Source organism: Lithobates pipiens, unplaced genomic scaffold (genome assembly GCF_037356315.1).
Source record: "Lithobates pipiens isolate NorthernLeopardFrog02 unplaced genomic scaffold, aLitPip1_a1.2 Scaffold_28, whole genome shotgun sequence".
NCBI classification, from domain to species: Eukaryota; Metazoa; Chordata; class Amphibia; order Anura; family Ranidae; genus Lithobates; species Lithobates pipiens.
In genome coordinates, this window is record NW_027507789.1 from 27779399 (window position 1) to 27801562 (window position 22164).

At 43.2% G+C, this 22164-nt stretch overlaps 1 protein-coding gene across 3 annotated transcripts in view; it reads left to right on the forward strand.

The window, feature by feature from the left end:
- MMD (monocyte to macrophage differentiation associated) overlaps positions 1 to 22164 on the forward strand; it is a 217964-nt gene that overhangs the window by 123360 nt on the left and 72440 nt on the right. Inside the window, exon 1 of one of the 3 annotated variants that reach the window (XM_077458942.1) lies at positions 4675 to 4922. The exons of the other annotated variants lie outside the window; for them this stretch is intronic. Within the exon in view, the coding sequence (XP_077315068.1) occupies positions 4906 to 4922 (17 nt within the window). The 5' untranslated portion in view covers positions 4675 to 4905. Of the gene's footprint in view, positions 1 to 4674; positions 4923 to 22164 lie in introns of those variants that run through there. 3 annotated transcript variants of the gene reach the window in all.

Below are 22164 nucleotides of genomic sequence, written 5' to 3' on the forward strand. Positions count from 1 at the left end.
TAGATCATTCGATACGATCGTTAATTGGATAATCTTTTGGATAGTAAATTTAATATGATCAGAGATGTCGTCGTTGCGTGTATGGCCACCATAAAGGAGATTGTACAATCAGATCTTTAATGGTGGCCGCGCCTCAATAAATGATGGATTTCTATTCCAATCGGACTCTCCGGATAAAATGAATCGACAGCGAAAGCCCATTTGATCAACATAACACTAAGTGACAACACGTTCATAAGTTATCGATCATATCTCCTGTACATTCTCGTAATCTGAACGATCGGAAGTACAATTTGTATTGGTGAGGAAGACCCCTCAGTGCAGCACCAACAGTTGTTTTCAGTTTGATCGAATCTGATCTGAATTGATCAGAAGGGAAGTTATGATTGTTTGCCAATTTTATCGTTTAGATCCAATCGCATGCGAATCGGATAATAAAATCGAAGTCTGCAGGGGCACTCAGCGTACCCGACATTGGATGTTCAGGTGTAATCGACATTCCAGCCCACTGACGATTCTCTGCCTCCCCCGGGTGACATCATCACATACATGGGGCCTCCCAGAGGATTCCCCATTGTTCTTCTATGTGATGACGATATCACGCCGACCGATATCCATACAATGAGTAGGCGATCGACTCATCGGAATGCTCAATCATTATCTGCCACCAATTATCATGGCGGTGTACACCAACCACTGGTGTCATAGCAGTCGGTGATATGAATTTACAGAGAAACTTTCTTATCTTCTAGACGTGCTCTGTCCTATAGAAGTCAGTGGAGAGAGCTGGGGCAAAGAGCTGACAATCAAATTTTACCGATCAGTGGTGATTGGTTTGTGTGACATTATACTGCGCCGTGCTTTAAATCATGAATGAACCTGATTCTTCAGTGTATGTGTGTGTATACTGTATGTGTATGTTGTGCGTGTGTGTGTATATACTGTAAGTGTGTGTGTGTGTATATGTGTGTGTGTGTGTGTGTATATATGTATATATATATATATATATATATATATATATATATATATATATATATATTTATAAAATTTTCTGGGGTGAAGAATCAGGTTTATTCATAATTTAAAGCACAGTATGTCACCAACCATTTGATTGTTCTCTCTTTGCCCCGACTCTCTCCCCTGCCTTATATCAATAGAACAGAACACGTCTGTAAGATAAGAATTTTCTCTTATATGTATTTAACATTTTTTATATATATATATATATCGTACTTTTAATGCATAAAAAAATATATGTTTTACACATATATAATTTCTTAATGTATGTGTAAAAAATATACCGTATAGGCCGACCCGAGTATAAGCCGAGGCCCCCAATTTACCCCCAAAAAACTGGAAAACTTATTGACTCGTGTATAAGCCGAGGGTGAGACATGGCTGTCCATCCCTGTGTGTCCGTCCATCCCTGTGTGTGTGTCCGTCCATCCATCCCTGTGTGTGTGTCCATCCATCCATCCATCCCTGTGTGTGTATCCATCCATCCATCCATCCCTGTGTGTGTGTGTGTGTGTGTGTGTGTGTGTGTGTGTGTATCCATCCATCCATCCATCCATCCATCCCTGTGTGTGTGTGTGTGTGTGTGTGTGTGCATCCATCCATCCATCCATCCATCCATCCCTGTGTGTGTGTGTGTGTGTGTGTGTGTGTGTGTGTCCGTGCAGCCTTGTGTGTGTGTCCAGCCTACCTGTGTCCCAAGCCTCCGTCCCGAGCCGCAGTCGTCCCGAGCCTCCTCCGTCCCGTGCCGTGCCTCCTCCGTCCCGTGCCGTGCCTCCTCCGTCCCGTGTCTCCTCCGTCCCGTGCCGTGCCGTGCCTCCTCCGTCCCGTGCCGATGGATCGCCGCTCTTCTCGGCGGCCATTCTACAATTCAAAATTCCGCCTCCGCCTGTGATAGGCGGAACACTCAATTTCCCAGCAGCCTGTGTTCCGCCTATCACAGACATCCTCTCATACTCGTCCGTAGTATGAGAATGAGCGGATGTCCGTGATAGGCGGAACACTGACTGCTGGGAAATTCAGTGTTCCGCCTATCACAGGCGGAGGCGGAGAAGGAGGCGCGGCTTTTGAAAATTAATGTCCGCCGTCTGTCTGCTCGATACGCTGATCGAGCAGTCAGACAGCGGCGACTCGAGTATAAGCCGAGGGGGCACTTTCAGCCTCAAAAAAGAGGCTGAAAATCTCGGCTTATACTCGAGTATATACGGTATATATTTTTTTTTTATGCATTAAAAGTATAATAAATATATATTATGCATAAAAAAAAAATATTTTTTTTACACATATATACATTAAGAAATTATATATTTGTAAAAAATATTTTTTTTATGCATTAAACGTATAATGTGTATATATAATAAATAAATAAATAAATATAAATATATATATATATATTCATACATACATATCTCGTCTTTCCCCAAAAATAAGACCTAGTGTTATTTTCCATCAGGGCTGAAATATAAGCCCTACCCCAAAAATAAGCCCTAGTTTAAAATGCTTGTAAAATCCTATAATCCTCTCTATTACAGTAGTATATAATGTACGATGTGTGTGTGTTTCTGTAATATAATTGCTGGGTAGAGAGCACTGGAGGGTAACAGAAGTGCAAAGCGGCGCTATAACATGGTATTGGGCACAATTGTATTACAGAAACACACACATTGTACATTATATAATACTGTAATAGAGTGGGTTATAGGACTTTATACGCATTTTAACTCAGTTCACACCGGGGGATTCCTGTCAGACAAGGGAGAGAGAGGGGAAGAGAAGACAGCACTTTACATGGTAAGACCTACCCCGAAAATAAGCCCTACTGTGTCTTTTGTTGCCAAAATTAAATTTAATATAATACCCGGGCTGATTTTTGGGGGAAAAACTATATTATATATAATTTCATGGGTTTCATTGGGAGTGTTGTCCCAATACTTTTGCAAAAAAAAAAAAAATTATATATATATATATATATATATATATATATATATATATATATATATATATATATATATATATATATATATAATATTGCCAAAATTATTGGGACACCCCTCCCATTCTTTGGATTCAGGTGTTCCAATCGCCTCCATATCCACATATGTATAAAACCAAGCACCTAGACTTCTGCAAACATTTGTGAAAGAATGTGTCGCTCTCAGGAGCTCTGTGAATTCAAGCGTGGTACAGCGATAGGTTGCCACCTGTATAAGAAGTCCATTCGTGACGTTTTCTTGCTACTAAATATTCCACGGTCAACTGTTAGTGGTCTTATAACAAAGTGGAAACAACAGCAACGAAGTGGTAGGCCACATAAAATGACAGGAACTGAAGCTCACAGTGCGCAGAAGTCGCCAACTGTCTGCAGAGTCCATAGATACAGACCTCCAAACTGTGTGTGGCCTTCAGATTAGCACAACAACATTCGTGGGATGGCTTTCCATGGATGAGCAGCTGCATCCAAGCCTTATATCACCAAGTACCAAGCAAAGCGTCGGATGCAGTGGTGTAAATCAGTGGTTCTCAACCTCGGTCCACAAATATCCCCGACAGGCCATGTTTTCAGGTTTTCCTTTTACTTTGCACAGCTGCTTTAAATCAATATCAATGAAGTGGTATTGATAAGAGCTATTTTATCTAAGAGAAGTTCCCAAAACATGGTGGTACTTGAAGACTGAGGTTGAGAACCATTGGTGTAAAGCTCGCCGCCACTGGACTGGATTATGGTGTGGGGTTGTTTTTCAGGGGTTGGGCTTGGCCCTTTAGTTCCACTGAAGGGAACTCTTAAGGCATCAGAAAACCAAGACATTTTGGACAATTTGATGCTCCCAACTTTGTGGGAACATTTTGGGGGCGGCCTCTTCCTGTTCCAACATGACTGTGTACAATGCAAGGTCCATAAAGACATAGATAAGTGAGTTTGGGGTGGAGGACCTTGACTGGCCGGCACAGAGTCCTGACCTCAACCCAATAGAACACCTTTGGGGTGAATTAGAGCGAAAACTGTAAGCCAGGCCTTTTTCGACCACATCAGCACCTGACCTCACAAATGCACTCTTGGAAGAATGGTCAAACATTCCCATAGACACACTCCTAAACCTTGTGGACGGCCTTCCCAGAAGAGTTGAAGGTGTTATAACTGTTAAGGGTGGGCCAACTCAATATTGAACCCTACGGACTTGGTTCACACTGGTGCGATGTGACATGTGATCTCTGAAATCGGGACTGACACGCGGGAGTGAAATTGTGAGAGTTCAGCTGAACTCACACGGCTACATTCCCACAGCACAGTGTGAACCTGGGCTAAGACTGGGATGCCATTAAAGTTCATGTGTGTAAAGGCAGGTGTCCCAATACTTTTGAATATATATTTATCTTTTTTTTTTTTTTACTATAAGACAAAATTCTTTCTATCTAGCTACCCATCCATCCATCCATCCGTCTTTGACCTCATAAGCAGTCTAGTGTCCACTCTCTTCGCTGTCCCCTAGTAGATGACCCCCACCCATTTGTGACTTTTTTGTAGGTGGGTTCTTGTTCTGGTCTGGTGGATGAGCTCCTCCATATAAATCCTGGACCCTCGTTCAGTCTGGTGAGCGCTGACCAGCTCTGACAGCCAGGCGTATTGGTAAAACAATGGAGGATGATCTTGTTTAGATTGTACCGAGCTGGGTGCTTCCCCGGGAGGAGGGGGCAGGAAGCTCGCTCCTATCACCGATTGGCTTCTACTCTGACAAGCTGGCAGGTTGGCTCCCACCTCTCCTATTGATGAACTCGCATCCATGGAGATAAGGATCCTCTAGACTTGGTTCCTTTGCCTCAAACCTTGGATGAGTCTTTGTGTGGACTTATTTTTTTTGGATTCATCTTCTGTGAAGAGACATCCATTCTGATATGTTCACAGTTGGAAGGTAGCGTTTTTGTGTCAAATTTTCCTTTTTTTTTTTATTTCATTTCCCTCAAACGTTACAATGTTGTGATTTTTCAATAATGTATGAATGGATTTGTTTTATATGTATGTTATCCCAGCCGTACCTGTTGGTTTCTGGAAACTTTTATGTGTGTTGATAGATGGTCATTACATTTTAGAAATGTTTTTGGAAATAAGGGTTTGAGTCTTTTTGTATTAGGAAATATGGTAAATATTTTCCTTAGCTTTTGTATTGGTTTGTAACAACTAGATGGTGTGACCATGATTGAGTAGCAGAAATTTTATATATATATATATATATATATATATACACACACACACACACATACATACATACATAGATAGAATGAAACTAAATGGTGTGACTGTATTGATTAATATCATATATCATTTATGTGGAAAAACATATACTACCAATATCCATTAATTAAAAGAAAAAAAACCCATATATATGAAACTAGGTGAGGTGGCTGTATCGATACAGCGTATATAATTAATCTGGAAAAAATATATAATATAATATACATTCATTAATTAAAATAAAAAAGTTATATGAAAGTAGATGATTTGACTGTGATTGTATTGAGTGATACAGCATAAACTGTATCATTCACGTGGAAGAAATAATAAAAAAAAAAAAATAATAATTATATATATATATATATATATATATATATATATATATATATATATATATATATATATATATATATATATATATATATATATATATATATATATATATATATATATATATATATAAAAAATTATTTTTTTTTAGATGGTTTGATTATTACATCATGTATCTATTTTTAAATTTATGTGGAAAAAAAATTATAAAAAATGATTTTTGAAACTGGATGGTGTGATTGTATTAGTTAATGCAGCATATATATATAATACCCATATATAATTATGTGGAAGAAATATTATTCATATATTCATAAACATATACATATATATATCTATATATTGTGTTTCCCCAAAAATAAGACCTAGTGTTATTTTCCAGGAGGGCTGAAATATATAATCTAAAAAAAAATATGTCTATATATTTAAAAATACATATAATTTTTTTTAATGTATTTAAAAAAATATATATATATATTATATATATATATATATATATTATATATATATATATATATATATATATATATATATATATATATATATATATATATATATATATATATATATAAATTATTATTTTTTTTTTTTTTTTTTTTTTTTCATTACTCTGCATTGATGTCAGGTAGTTTTATTACCTATATATGTAGTGTGTTGTCATCACTAGCTTCCAATCAGAAACCACCTGTTGCCAGTACAGTGTTGTTAAACAATGCTGAAAGCTCCTACTATAACTATACCAGAATGGCAGCCAAGAGCAACCAAATTCAGTGCATCCCTTTAAGTCTAAAGCCCAGTTGGTTTGCATTGCTCACATCATTTTGCTCAGGATTTATGTTCCAGGTTTTTGAACATTTACCCCTTTGATTCTTTTAATTGAGTTTGTGAAAAATCAGATCGTTCTGACATTTAGAAAATGCAGCGGGGTACACCAAACAAGCTTTGTTACACAGATACTGTTTGATGATAATTGCAGCATTTACACTTTTTAGATGAATGATTAACATCGGTTCACTCGTGGTTGGATAAATACCATACTATGCAGAGTAACAAGGTCCTACAAATTAGTAGCAACCTGCAGCCTGTATATTAAGGGAATCGATCCGCTCTAAACCGATTTCGTTTTTTCATTGAGGATCGATAGTTGAGCCATCTGGCCGATTCTTCTATCTCTTGGAGACAGTTTTGGTGCACTGAGCTCCCGTTGAGTTCTTTTGATGAGTTCCCAGGTCTGTAAACCCGCTGCCACCATTGTGAGAGGTTCTCACTATTCTTGCTAAATTTTAAAATTTTTAATTTTTTTTTCTATCTATTTTATATTATGGAAAATGTACCAAGAGGAGATGAAAGGTTCAATTTTTGGTCTGGAAACCCGAAATCTTTTAGCCCTTGTACACACGGTCGGAGATTCCGACGGAATGTGTCCTATCGGACCGTTTTGTCGGATAATCCAACTGTGTGTGGTCTGCATCGGACTGTTTCCGTCAGAGTATCCGACGAACCAAGTTTTCCAACTTGTCTGTAAAATTTTCCGACAAAATGCTCCGATCAGACATACTCCGATCATGTGTAGCCTACTCCGACGGACAAAGTGCCACGCATGCTCAGATCAAATTCCTAGACCAAAGCTATTGGCTACTAGCCTGAACGTAGTCCCAAACGCAGTGCAAATCACATCCGATCTCCGTAGCGATGCGAGTTCAGCCATACAGATAGTATGGCTGAATTCGCATCGCTCCCGCAGCAAACACGCACAGGACCCTTTTTTTGGTCCGCAGCAGAATCGGATCGCATGGGTGTTCACACCATGCGATCCGATTCCTGTGCGAGTCTGCAGATCGCACTGCGATATGCGGACGGATCTGGGGGTGTCATTAACATTTCATTGACACTCCCAGCCGTTCGCATAGGGCAGTGTGAACTGCCGGCGGGAGTCATGCGATGCGGGAAAACGCCGCGAATCGCTGGCAGTTCACACTGCCCTATGCGAACGGCTGGGAGTGTCAATGAAATGTTAATGACACCCCCAGATCTGTCCGCATATCGCAGTGCGATCTGCAGACTCGCACAGGAATCGGATCGCATGGTGTGAACACCCATGCGATCCGATTCTGCTGCGGACCAAAAAAAGGGTCCCGTGCGAGTTTGCTGCGGGAGCGATGCGAATTCAGCCATACTATCTGTATGGCTGAACTCGCATCGCTACGGAGATCAGTGCAGTGCGGTGCGAATCACATCCGGATCTCCCCCCCGCAGCAGTGTGAACCCGGCCTTAAGGACAAGGGACAGAGCTGGGAATAATGCCAAGGAAGTCTCGATATTGGCGTATCCAAGACATGTAAGAAGCCAGAGGCTAACTCAGCCCACCAGGGTTATACTTTTGGGCGGACTGACGCTCTTGCCCCATTGTACTGGTAACTATTGCCACTTTCAGCTTCATATGTTATGGAAAATGTAACAAGGAGATGGGATGCTCAAATTTTGGTCTGGAAATCAACATCTTCTAGAAAGGCAAGGGACTGAGTTTGGAATAATGGCGGGGAAATCTTGATGTTGGCGTATCCATGACATGTAAGAGGCAAGGGGCTAACTCAGCTTTCTTTTAGTGGTATTTGATCACCTCTGCGTTTTTTGTTTTTTTGCGTTTTAAACAAAAGCAGCTGATAATTTTGAAAAAATTGTTTTTTTTTAACTTTCTACTATAAAACATATTCAATAAAAATATGTAAGAAATCAAATTTCTTCATCAATTAAGGCCAATATATATTCTGCTACATATTTTTGGTTAAACAAAATCCTAATAAGCATGTATTGATTGGTTTGCACAAAAGTTATGTCGTCTACAAACTATAGAATATATTTATGGAATTTTTATTCATTTATTGCTACTAGTAATGACGGCGATCAGAGACTTATAGCGAGAGTACGCTATATCCGCGGAGAAATTGGAACACTAACTGATACCTTTGACTTTTTTTGGGGATCAGTGACACTAATACAGTGATCAGTGCTAAAAATATATACTGTCACTGTACTGGCACTGGCTGGGAAGGGGTTAACATCAGGGACAATCAAAGGGTTAACTGTCTAGCTAGTGTTTTTAGTGCTTTTACTAGAGGAGGGCATTCATTCATGGGACACAGGATCCATGCCTTCCTTACTGGCAGAGCAGTCATCTGCCTTGTTTACATAGGCAGACTGCTGTTCTGCCTGTGTACCAAATGATCAGCAAGTGCCCGCTGACCAGCTCCCGCTATGTAGAATCACGCTTACTGGAAGTGCAGGATCACGTGTATATATACTGTGAGGGGAAAAAAGTATTTGATCACCTGCTGATCTTGTACCTTTGCTTACTGACAAATTATCAGTCTATAATTTTAATGGTAGGTTTATTTTAACACCGAGAGACAAAATTACAAAAATATCCAGAAAAACGCATTTCAAAAAAGTTATAATTTTGTTTTGCCTTTTAATGAGTGAAATAAGTATTTCATCCCCTATCAAACAGCAAGATTTCTGGCTCCCAGATGTCTTCTATACAGGTAACAAGCTGAGATTAGGAGCACTCTCTTAAAGGAAGTGCTCCTATTCTCAGCTTGTTACCTGTATAAAAGACACCTATCCACAGAAGCAATCAATCAGATTCCAATCTCTCCACCATGGCCAAGACCAAAGAGCTGTCCAAGGATGTCAGGGTGTACCTACAGGTTAGACCTACACAAGGCTGGAATGGGCTACAAGACCATCACCAAGCAGCTTGGTGAGAGGGTGACAACAGTTGGTGCGATTATTCGCAGATGAAAGTAACACAAATAACTGTCAATCTCCCTCAGTCTGGGGCTCCATGCAAGATCTCACCTAGTGGAGTTTCAATGATCGTGAGAACGGTGAGGAATCAGCCCAGAACTTACATGGAAGAATCTTGTCAAAGATCTCAAGGCAGCTGGGACCATAGTCACCAAGAAGACAATTGGTAACACACTACGTCCTGAAGGACTTTAATACTGCAGAGTCCACAAGGTCCCCCTGCTCAAGAAAGCTCATGTACAGGCCCATCTGAAGTTTGATAATGAACATCTAAATAATTTAGAGGAGAACGGGGTGAAAGTGTTGTGGTCAGATGAGACCAAAATCAAACTCTTTGGTATCAACTCAACTCGCCGTGTTTGGAGTAGGAGGAATGCTGCCTATGACCCCAAGAACACCATCCCCACTGTCAAACATGGAGGTATAAGCATTATTCTTTGGGACTATTCTTCTTCTAAGGGGACAGGACAACTTCACCGCATCAAAGGGACAATGGAGGGGGCCATGTACCATCAAATCATGAGTGAGAACCTCCTTCCCTCAGCCGGGGCATTAAAAATGGGTCGTGGATGGGTATTCCAACATGACAATGACCCAAAGCACCCACCCAAGGCAACAAAGGAGTGGCTCAGCAAGAAACACAATAAGGTCGTGGAGTGGCCTAGCCAGTCTCCAGAATGTAATCTCATAGAAAATATGTGGAGGGAGCTGAAGGTTCAAGTTACCAAATGTCTGGCTCCAAATCTTAATGACTTGGAGAGGATCTGCAAAGAGGAGTGGGACAAAATCCCTCCTGAGATGTGCGCAAACCCGGTGGCAAACTACAAGAAACGTCTGATGATTGCCAACAAGGGTTTTGCCACCAAGACATGTTTTTTGCGAAGGGGTTAAATACTTATTTCGCTCATTAAAATGCAAATCAATGTATAACTCTTTTGAAATGTGTTTTTCTGGATTTTTTTGTTATTCTTTCACTGTTAAAATAAAGCCACCATTAAAATTATAGACTGATCATTTCTTTGTCAGTGGGCAGACGTACAAAATCAGCAGAGGATCAAATATTTTTTTTTCCCTCACTGTACGTGATTCTGCGCAGCGCGGTCGCCATGTAGCAGTAAACGTGCTATAGGGTGGTCGGGAAGTGGTTAAAAGAAGCCTTTCAGGGTCAAGATGTGGGAACTGTCAAGTCTGATTTGTTTTGGGGGTTCTGATCCCTATTCTTCTTTCATTACTTATGAAGTGACTGACCCATAGCGAGGATCTACATTACAGGTGTCCTAACACCCGATATGCCTATGCTTGTTTCAGGTCAGCCAGATGGCAACCCTGTAACCAGTACCTTCTATAGCAAGTCAGAAGTTTTAGTTCCCATGTTACTATCCTGAAGGATTCCCTTAACCCCCTTGACGCCGAAGGGTAAAACAAATCTAAATGCCTAATCTCATCACAACTACTTTGCGCATCCAGGTGAATTATATCTTGTTTTTTTTCAGGACAAATTGGGGTTTCTTTTGGTGGTTCATTTATTTATATATATATATATATATATATATATATATATAATTTATTTAAATGAAAACTGGCCCAAAATAGTAGAAAATAATTATTTTTAAAATGTAACTGACTATTTCTTGCTATTACCATAACCTTCCACCAAAGAACAACCCAAATTAAATTGTGCTGCTCCTGCGATCTTAGTAATACCACATATGTGTATGTTAGTTGTTGTTTGTACCCATAGTACAGCCCAAAACCAATAGCGCCCATTTTGCTTTTATTTTTATTTTTTTTACCCTACCTAAAACACACTGACACTAATGCTGCGTACACACGATCGAATTGTCCGGTGGCCTTGGTCCGCCGGACCATAGTACGCCGGACAATTCGATCTTGTGTGGGCTCCAGTGGACTTTTTCATCGTAAAGTCCGGCGGACTTAGAAAGTAGTTTTGACTCCAAATTTGTCCGTCGGACTTGGCTTTCAGCGGACAATCCGTTCGTCGGTGTGCTAGTCTGGCGGACTAAGAATGACGCACGCTCTGAAGCAAGTACGAGGAGGAAGCTATTGGCTACTGGCTATTGAACTTCCTTTTTCTAGTTCCGTCGTACGTGCTGTATGTCATGGCGTTAGAAATCGCCGGACTTTTGGAGCGTCCGTGTGTGGCCAAGTCCGTTCGTTATAAAGTCCGGCGGATTGTTTGCCAGACAATTTAATCGTGTGTATGCGGCATTATTGATACTTATAAAAAAAACATCACGTATAAAAAAAATAAAAATAAAATAATGACCTTGACCCAAACACTAACCCTGGCTCTGAACTAGATCAAATCTTGATCTAGGTTTTTTTTTATTATTATTTTTATTTTTAACACACACACTTTTTTTTTTTTCTGCAAGGAGAGGGGAAGAGATGCAATGCATCTCCCTCCTCCATTCACAAAGAAAAAAAAAAACAGGGGTGGGCTTCACAGTGACTAATCACTGTGATAGCCAATCGGAGGCTATCCCAGTGATCAGGTGACCGGGAATCAGGAGTTCTGTGTCCCGATCGTTAGTACAGGGATCGGGGGTCTCCATTTGGCCCCCGGTCTCTGTGCGGCGTGCTCCCAGCACAAAGGGAGATAGACGCAAATATGCGGCCCCGCGTAAAAATAAATAAAACTGCAGTCCAGTGGGGCGGCAATATTTGCGTACAGTCGGCGTGAAGGGGTTAAAGTGCAGCTGTCCAGAGAGAAACATGAAGTTTGACATTGGAATTGCTGGTTGCTTCTGGCTTTAGCATGTTTTGAGTCATTGACCTGGAACAAGTATCCAGCAGGTAAAGTCCTAATTAGCATACTTGTCCCAGGTCAGGTGCATGAAATATTTATGCCGTTGGATTACCAATGAAGCCAGGAGACTGGCATTGGCAAGTAGCCATGGCAAACTACGTGCTTCCTCTGTGTAGGTTTCCATATGTAAACTGTAACAATGAACTTCTAACTTTATTACATTTAACTATACAGTTGAAAGTGTTTTATCTGCTTGACAATTGCAACAAGAATACCTGTGATACTACTAGACATCTGGTCAGCTGATCAGTTCCAGTGCTCTCTGCCTCTGCCACATTCAGATTGTTTCCAGCTATCTGAGGACTACAGAAGACCACCCTTCTATGTTATAGTGAAGCAAAAGGACTCGAAATGTGACTGTGGTGCAATCCTAAGGGGACAACACTGCTTCCCCTTAAACACTAGGGCAAGTGAGTAGCAGGATCAGAAGGTGAAAATAAAGGGAGAAAAAAGCCTAGAAAACGAAAACCAATGCAGCCACCACATTTAAGGAATGGTAAGCTATAGGGTTGTACTGATACTAGTATCCGTGCCGATACCGAGCATTTGCCTAAGTAGTTTTACTTGTTAAAAATGCTCCGATGCTTGTTCATAGAGCCCATTACACGCCTCACAGATTACATCAGATGTCGCTGACGCATTCTTCAGCATGCTGGCGATGCTCCTATCGGCCAGGAGACTTCCTTCACATTTTCTGGACTTGTCCAGCGATTGAATGCTACTGGAAGGAGGTTCTCCTGGTGATAGGCAGGACTACTAAGATCAGTATCCCTTGTGACCCTAAATACTGTCTGCTGGGGCTCGTGGAACAAATGTCGATCCTCAGAGCTAGGAAAACGCTTATATCGTTGTTATTGTACTATGCACGAAAGGCCATCGTCATGACCTGGAAGCAATCGTCCCCCCCCTTCTATCAAATTTTGGAAGAACCTGGTTGAACGCTAATCCTTCATTGAGGTCATAGTGGGCTGTTAGGCTGCCCAAATACTCCTATGCTATTTTATTCTGTACGTATAACACTTAGCACAACACCTCCTGCAATAACCTCTCCCCACATTGGGGGTTAGCTAGTTAACGTTGTATTGTTTTGACCTGTCCTGATGCGGCCGTTGCTGCATAAGTGACAGACCATATGTTAAGAGACTGTGTTCCTATGTGGCCTGTTGCCGCATTTAAAGGTTTGCCCCTGCGTGGGTACTGTTTGGCCCCTACGTGGGCAATTGTTGTGCTGATGAAAATTCAATAAAAACGATTTTATAAAAAAAAAAAAAAATGCTCCGATGCTTAATCTGATACCTGGACAGTCAGGGGTGATTGGTGCTGCGCTGGGGAGGAGTTACAAGCACCGATCTCCCTGCATACAGTTCAATAAAGCAGCTGACAGCCACTTCTCCTCCTCCCCCTCCCACGGCTTTCAGCTGCTTTATTGAAATCTATACAGGGAGATTTGTGATTGTAACTCCTCCCCAGCGCTGCACCGATCACCCCAACTGTCCCCCATATACTTTTCTGGTCCCCCTCTGTGCTCCTCGGGCCCCCCCTCTGTCCCCGATCTGTCAGGATGGAGAGCGGAGGAAGGATCCGGTAAATATGTAATTTACTGGCTCCTTCCTTTTCCGAATGCACCTCTGACTGCCCCCCATATGCTCCTCCAGTCCCCCTCCGTGCTCCTCTGTCCTCGATCTGTCATGATGGAGAGCGGAGGAAGGAGCTGGTAAATATGCAATTTACTGGCTCCTTCCTTTTCCGAACAGAGTCAGTGATCACTGACTAAAAACACCAAACCAAAATCCATAAAAACAGATTTAAGCAGCGCTAAATCTAAATAACCGTTGCATCAAAACAATTATTTTGACATCAATCTATATATTGTAATCTGTATTCTGTGCAACTGAATATATATAGTCCATATATCAAATATTGGTAATCGCTGTCACACGCTATATAAAAAAGTCTATTGCAAACTCATGAGGTGAAAACAAATGTAGAATGATGACACCGACAGACACCACCTTCACGCGTGCACAGGTAAATAGGGGGTGTGTGGAAGGAGCCCCCCTTGATATAACCCTTACCGGGAAGCAGGGTTCGGTCTAGCGTGTAAATCTACAATTAAACTGCAGCAGCAGTCATCGCTTTCTTGTCCACCTCTGTGCTTATCCCCCTCAATGGTTAAGTAATGAGAAGAATAGCGGACATAGCGTAATCTCGTTTTTAAAACATCTATAATACTATTTTAAAACCTTCACAAAATATACTCACCAAACAAGATTAATGTCATAGCGTTGTTCATAATACGTCTGAAACATTGGATAAGTACAGTCACTCCTACCGCTCACTGCCACTTTAGCCGACGGAGGATCTGACTGTCTTCCTAAGACTCCTGGCGTGGTTGCACTAGCCGTATGGCTCCACCCTGACGCGTTTTGTCATTCCGACATCATCTGATACCAGACCTTCTACCAGTTCTGGTATCTCTCAAAGGAAGGATAATAGATTGCTCCCTCAATGGTGCTGCTGTTGTTCTGGTTTCTTCTCTCTTGCCGGTGCTGACATCCTTCACCTGGTCTTCTACCGGCTCTGGTATCTTTCAAAGGAAGGGTAATAGATTGCTCCCTCAATGGTGCTGCTGTTGTTCTGGTTTCTTCTCTCTTGCCGGTGCTGACATATTCATCTGGTCTTTTGGGCCTGGTATCTATCAAAGAAACTCTGAAGGTTGAGAGTACCACACCTTTATGACCAGTCCAGTAAACATTTATTGATCTTGATAAAAGAGCAGTAGGTAAAGCCAAAACGTTTCAAGTTCTCACAACTGCCCCTTCATCAAGGCTTAGGCCGCGTACACACGGGCGGACTGTTCGCCCAACTTTGTCCGCTGAACAGTGTTTGGGCGGACAGTCCGCTCGTGTGTGGGCTTTCAGCGGACAGTTTGACGGACAAGGTTTTTCGGAAATTCCGTAAAACTGTCCGCTGAAACCTTGTTTCAGCGAACAGTCCGCTCGTGTGTAGGCTTGTTCGTCAAACAAAGTTGCGCGCATGCTCAGAAAGGATTTTCACGCCGAAAGCTATAATGCAGTGTATAGGACGTCGTATTTTTCGTCCCGTCGTACGTGCCGTTCACGTCATCGCGCACGGTTTCAGCAAACTGTTCGTACGTCGTGTGTGGCCATGTCCGTCCATGCTAAGTTTGAGCGGACTGTTTGCCGAAACTGTTGGACGGACAAAGTTGGGCGAACAGTCCGCGCGTGTGTACGCGGCCTAAGAGATAAAATAACATAAAACAATATCAATGAATAGCTCATTAGCCAGTTACCTATGTGTAGGTCTTTTATCTTTGGCCCTCTAGATTGGTGGGGATGATAACTCCCATTTAAGTTCATTCATCCCAGCACCGAAGCATGTTGAGACTGTACACTGAGCTACGCATGCCAAGTCGGTCCTGATGATAGCATGGGCATGTCTAGGACTGGCACGGCGCAGACTCTGAAAAGCAGTGCGACTCCTCCCTCCGGTGACATCATGCGCTTCTGACCACGCTGCACTCCAGTGCCATCTTGGCTTTCTCGTAAAGGACTTTTTTTTTTCTCCATGCGGCAGTGGACCCTGGCGGTCCCTTGGATGAACCGCCAGCACTCACATCCCGTTTTACTCCATATGCATTGAACCTGTTTTTATCCTACTCTATGTGAGTTGCCCCTCTTCTCTTTGTTTTAATAATAAACCAGCACTACTGTCTGCACTTAGAGGCACCTTTTCTCCTCTTTCTGGCTTGTTTGTATAGAGCCTGCTTCTGCTCCTGGTTAAAATGTGCCCTAGTGCTTGCACATAGTCCATATAGGATCCACCTTTAATCCTGATCGAACATTATAACTTATGAACATTTAATTTTTTAACAGACTGTAATATGGACTTGATTACTATATACAAGGTCTAAGCCCTTGTACACACGGTCGGAGTATCTGTCAGAATGTGTCCTATCGGACCGTGTTGTCGGATAATCCGACTGTGTGTGGTATGCATCGGACTGATTCCGTCTGAATATCCGTCGGACCCAATTTTCCAACATTTTGGAAATATTTCCCGACCAACTGGGCCGATCGGACATACTCCGATCATGTGTAGAGAATTTTGATCGGACTAAGTGCCACGCATGCTCAGATCAAATTCCTACATCAAAGCTATTGGCTACTAGCCTGAATGTAGTCCCATCGTAACGAAATTACGTCATCACGTTCTGAAAGATCGGATTTTTCGCCAACTTTGGCCGACCGTGTGTATGCAACAGTTTCGGACAAGATCCGACGGGCAAAATCCGACGGATTTGGTTGTGGAAATCTCCGACCGTGTGTACAGGGGCTAAGACATCCAGTGGTGCCTATCACGCCTGTCCTGGTCAAGCCAAGTGCACATTCTAAAGACACGTGCGAGGAGGAAGATGAGAGACTTTTACTTCCCCTACAGTATGGGAGAGCACGTGGCAGACCCTTCTTCCATGTCAGAAGTGGTACACGGGAATTGGGTTCTTAGCGTTGTAAAACGGGGGTTGTAGAAAGAGTCTTCACTTTGAAGCCTACACAGTGGTTCCTCAGCTGTCTGAGCACAGGATCCCTGCGCTTACGATTGGCTGTTAGCCTCATCACTGTCACCGGTCACATGCTCCCACATACGTGGAAGTACCGGGTATTCTTGCCAGTTTAGTAAGGAACTGTGAGGGTACACAGAAAAGGGGAGTACGAGGCGGTTGGGGGGCCCTTTCCAAAGACGCTGTTACTCTGTTCTGCACGGGCAAGGTGCCCGTGTCTCTATGCCTAGCAGTAACAGAGCCCTCCACATTTTTATTGTCTGAGATATATTTATAGATCTTTTTACATGTTGGACTTTGTGTCTTTGTATTGGGACATGCTGATCTGAAACAACTGCCCTTTATCAGGAACCTAGTAAATGGCGGTAGACCCAGCTGGAAACATCAATTCTAGGAACTTGGTGAACAACCAAAGTTCACTCAGCAGTTGCTTACACTGTATTAATACGCCGCATTGTTCTAGGAGCTCGCTGATAAGATTCTGTCTGCAGCTTATATGCAGAATTGGTATCTTGCCAATAGGGACAGTGCAGGTGTAAAAAGTCGAACTCCACGCTAATTTTATTTAATTTATTTATTTTTTGATAGAACGATGGAAGGATTAGAGTTATTACACCATATCTATCAAACTGCTTTGATCTCCATAGATCAACGCATGGGGCACATAGAAAACAATATTTTTCTACATGCTCAGTTCACATCATGCATGTGCTTCTTTTTTCTGCTACTAGATGTCTGATAGTCAGCATCATTCAACCTACTTCTTCTGAGCCCAGGTCATCCGGGACCCTTCCCCAACCTGTGATTGGATAGTGAAAGGGGAAGGAGCACAGCGATGAGCTTATCTATCAGCATGCTTCTTGTCAACAGATGAACTGATTGGTAACTTTTGCTGCTTCTACCCCAGCCTGGCTGTACGACAACTGCAAAAGGCTGATACCAGATCGATTCATTGCTTGCATTTGAAAATTACATTTATTTATTACAGGTACTTGTAATGCACCATCAATTTACAGAGAGCTTTTACATATGTATGGTACATTCTCAGTCCCCTGCCCTCAAGGAGCTTATAAATTTAAGGTTCCTAACTCCACTTTCATACATACACCTACTAGGGCCAATATAGGCAGGAGCCAGTTAACCAACCAGCTGGCTGAAGACCCAGTAAAAGCCGATGCTTTGTTCGGGTCTCGGAACTAGTAACCTGGAGGCCGTGTCATGACATCACTTCCCAAATTACTGGCATTTTAACCGCTTCCCGACCGCCTCACGCAGATGTACTGGCAGATTAACATACCTGTAGATTGCCCTTTAAGAGGCGGCTTGCGAGTGCCCGCTGGGAGCTCCGTGACCGCGTTCACGGGTCATGCGGACTCTACGTCCGCGGGGATACCCGCGATCGTCTCACGGTGAGGAAGAACGGGGAGATGCTAATGTAAACAAGCATTTCCCCGTTCTGCCTAATGACACTGTCACTGATCACAGCTCCCTGTAATCAGTTAGAATCACTCCCTAGGACACACTTAACCCCTACAGCACCACCTAGTGGTTAACCCCTTCACTGCCAATCACATTTACACAGTAATCAATGCATTTTTAAATGCACTGATCGCTGTATAAATATGAATGATTCCAAACTCACGCCAAAAGTGTCCGATGTGCCCGCCATAATGTCGCAGTCGCAATAAAAATCGCTCATTGCCGCCATTACTAGTAAAAAAATTAAAAATAATTATCAATAAAAATGCCATGAAACTATCGCTATGTAGACGCTATAACTTTTGCCAAACCAATCAATAAACGCTTATTGCAATTTTTTTTTTTTTTACCAAAAATATGTAGAAGAATACATATCGGCCTAAACGGAGGGAAAAATAAAACTTTATATGTTTTTTTGGGGATATTTATTATAGCAAACAGTAAAAAATAAATATTGCTTTTTTCTTTTTTTTTTTCTTTTTTTTTTTGCAAAATTGTCTTTTTTTTTTATAGCGCAAAAAATAAAAACCACAGAGGTGATCAAATACTACCAAAATAAATCTCTATTTGTGGGGAAAAAGGACATCAATTTTGATTGGGAGCCACGTTGCACGACCACGCAACTGTCAGTTATAGTGACACAGTGCCGAATCGCAAAAAGATTGGTCCGGGGCTTAAGTGGTTAAGCTTAGATACAGGTTAAAGCAGTAGTAAACTACACTTGTACTATAATAAGGCTTACCTGTAGGTACAGTGAATATCTCCTAAACTTGCACTGTTTAGGAGATAGTCACACTGGATGCAGCTGATGACAGGTACTGCATACCTGTGCGGGACATGCCCTCTGTGTGTGCGATCCATCATTCAGGTGAGGCTGCATTTGATGGGCACAGTGTGGCTGCATTTGATGGGCACAGTGTGGCTGCATTTGATGGGCACAATGTGGCTGCATTTGATGGGCACAGTGTGGCTGCCTTCAGGGGCACAGTGTGGCTGTGTTCATGGGCAGTAAAGCTGTATTTTACAGGTACAGTGAGGCTGCGATCATGGGCACAATGAGGCTGCAATCATGGGCACACTGAGTACATTGATGGACATAGTTCATGGGCACCATGAAGCTGCATTTGATGGGCACAGTGAGGCTGCATTGATGAGCACACTGAGATTGCAATGACTGGCACAGTGAGGCTGCAATCATGGGAACTATAAAGCTGCATTTGATGTTCACAGTGAGGCTGCGCTGATGGGTACTCATATGCATTATGTTACTATTGTTACTATAAGTTTATGGAACTTATTTATTTATTTTTATTTTTGGAACTTAATTCTGCTTAAAACATTTAACAGTGTAATTTCATGAGATAATTTACAAGGACATGTTTATGGGTGGACGTGAGGCTGCAATGATGGGCACAGTGAGGCTGCGATGATGGGCATAGTAAGAGTGCATTGATGGGCATAGTGAGACTGCATTCATGGGCACCATAAAGCTGCATTGATGGGCACAGTGAGGCTACATTTGATGGGCACAGTGAGGCTACATTTGATGGGCACAGTGAGGCTACATTTGATGGGCACAGTGAGGCTACATTTGATGGGCACAGTGAGGCTACATTTGATGGGCACAGTGAGGCTACATTTGATGGGCACAGTGAGGCTGCAATGATGAGCACAGTAAGGCTGCATTGATGGACACAGAGAAGCTGCATTTGATGGTCATAGTGAGGCTGCATTCATGGGCACCATAAAGCTGTATTTGATGGGCACAGTGAGGCTACATTTGATGGGCACAGTGAGGCTGCCTTCAGGGCACAGTGAGGCAGTATTCATGGGCAGTAAAGCTTCATTTACAGGTACATTGAGGCTGCTATCATGGGCACAGGGAGGCTCCGTTCCACGGGCACAGGGAGGCTGCGTTCACGGGCACACTGAGTGCGTTGATGGACACAGTTCATGGGCACCATGAAGCAGCATTTGATGGGCACAGTGAGGCTGCATTGATGGGCACAGTGAGGCTGCATTGATGGGCACAGTGAGGCTGCATTGATGGGCACAGTGAGGCTGCATTGATGGGCACAGTGAGAGTGCAGTGACTGACACAGTGAGGCTGCATTCATGGGCACCATAAAGCTGCATTTGATGTTCACAGTGAGGCAGCATTGATGGGTACTCATATGCTTTATGTTAATATTGTTAAAGTTTATGGAACTTATTTATTTTTATTTTTGGAACTTAACCAGTTGCCGACCGCCGCACGACGATGTACGTCGATAGCATGGCACGGGCAGGCATATTGGCGTACATGTACGTCCCTTGCCTCCCGCGGGTCGGGGGCCCGATCGGGCCCCCGCCCGGTGCCTGCGGCGGTCGGTATTCGTGCGGGAGCGATCCCGGACGAGGGGACGGCCATTCGTTCATGGCCACCCCCTCGCGATCGCTCCCGACGAATAGGAATCCCCCGTGACATCACTTCCTCTCCTGTAATGTAAACACAGGAGAGGAAGTGATGTATTCTCTCCTCCGTGTCGGTATTTTTCGTTCCGACACGGAGGAGAGCGGATCAGTGAGTTGCACCAACACATCCCACACACAGTAGAACATGCCAGGCACACTCACACCCCCCCTTTACCCCCCGATCACCCCCCCAATTACCCCTGCCCCCCAGTCACAGTGACACCAATGTCATTTTTTTTTTTTTTTTTTTTTTTTTTTGCATTGGTGTCATTTGTGACTGTAATAACTGTTAGGGCAGTTAGAGTTAGCCCCCTTTAGTTCTAATGTACCCCCCTAACCCCCCCAATAAAGGTTTAACCCCGTGATCACCCCCCGTCGCCAGTGTCACTAAGGCTGGGTTCACATTGCAGCGGTTTATGAGAACGAATGTGATTCGCACCGCACTGCAGTGCAAATCACATCCGATCTCTGTGCGATTCGAGTTCAGCCATTCGCCGCACCCGCCGCACCCACCGCAAATTCGCACGGGACCCTTTTTTTGGCCCGCAGCAGAATCGGATCGCATGGGTGTTCACACCATGCGATCCGAGTTTGCAGATCGCACTGCGATATGCGAACTGATCTGGGGGTGTCAGTAACATTTCACTGACACTCCCAGCAGTTCGCATAGGGCAGTGTGAACTGCCGCCGGGAGGCATGCGATGCGGGAACCCGCCGCGGATTTGCGGCGTTTCCGCATCGCTCCAGTGTGAACCCAGCCTAATAAGCGATCATTTTTCTGATCGCCGTATTAGTGTCACAGGTGACGCTAGTTAGGCAGGTAGGTATTTAGGTTCGCCGCAGCTTTTTATAGCGCCAGGGACCCCCATATACTACCGCATAAAGCCCCCTGATTGCCCCCTAGTTAACCCTTTCACCAGTGATCACCATATAACTGTTACAGGTGACGCTGGTTGGTTAGTTATTTTTTATAGTTTCAGGGCACCCGCCATTTATTACCTAATAAAGGTTTAACCCCCTGATCACCCGGCGGGTGTCATTTGTGACTAATAACTGTTAGGGCAGTTAGGGTTAGCCCCCTTTAGTTCTAAGGTACCCCCCTAACCCCCCCAATAAAGGTTTAACCCCGTGATCACCCCCCGTCGCCAGTGTCACTAAGGCTGGGTTCACATTGCAGCGGTTTATGAGAACGGATGTGATTCGCACCGCACTGCAGTGCAAATCACATCCGATCTCTGTGCGATTCGAGTTCAGCCATTCGCCGCACCCGCCACACCCGCCGCACCCGCCACACCCGCCGCACCCGCCGCAAATTCGCACGGGACCCTTTTTTTGGCCCGCAGCAGAATCGGATCGCATGGGTGTTCACACCATGCGATCCGAGTTTGCAGATCGCACTGCGATATGCGAACTGATCTGGGGGTGTCATTAACATTTCAC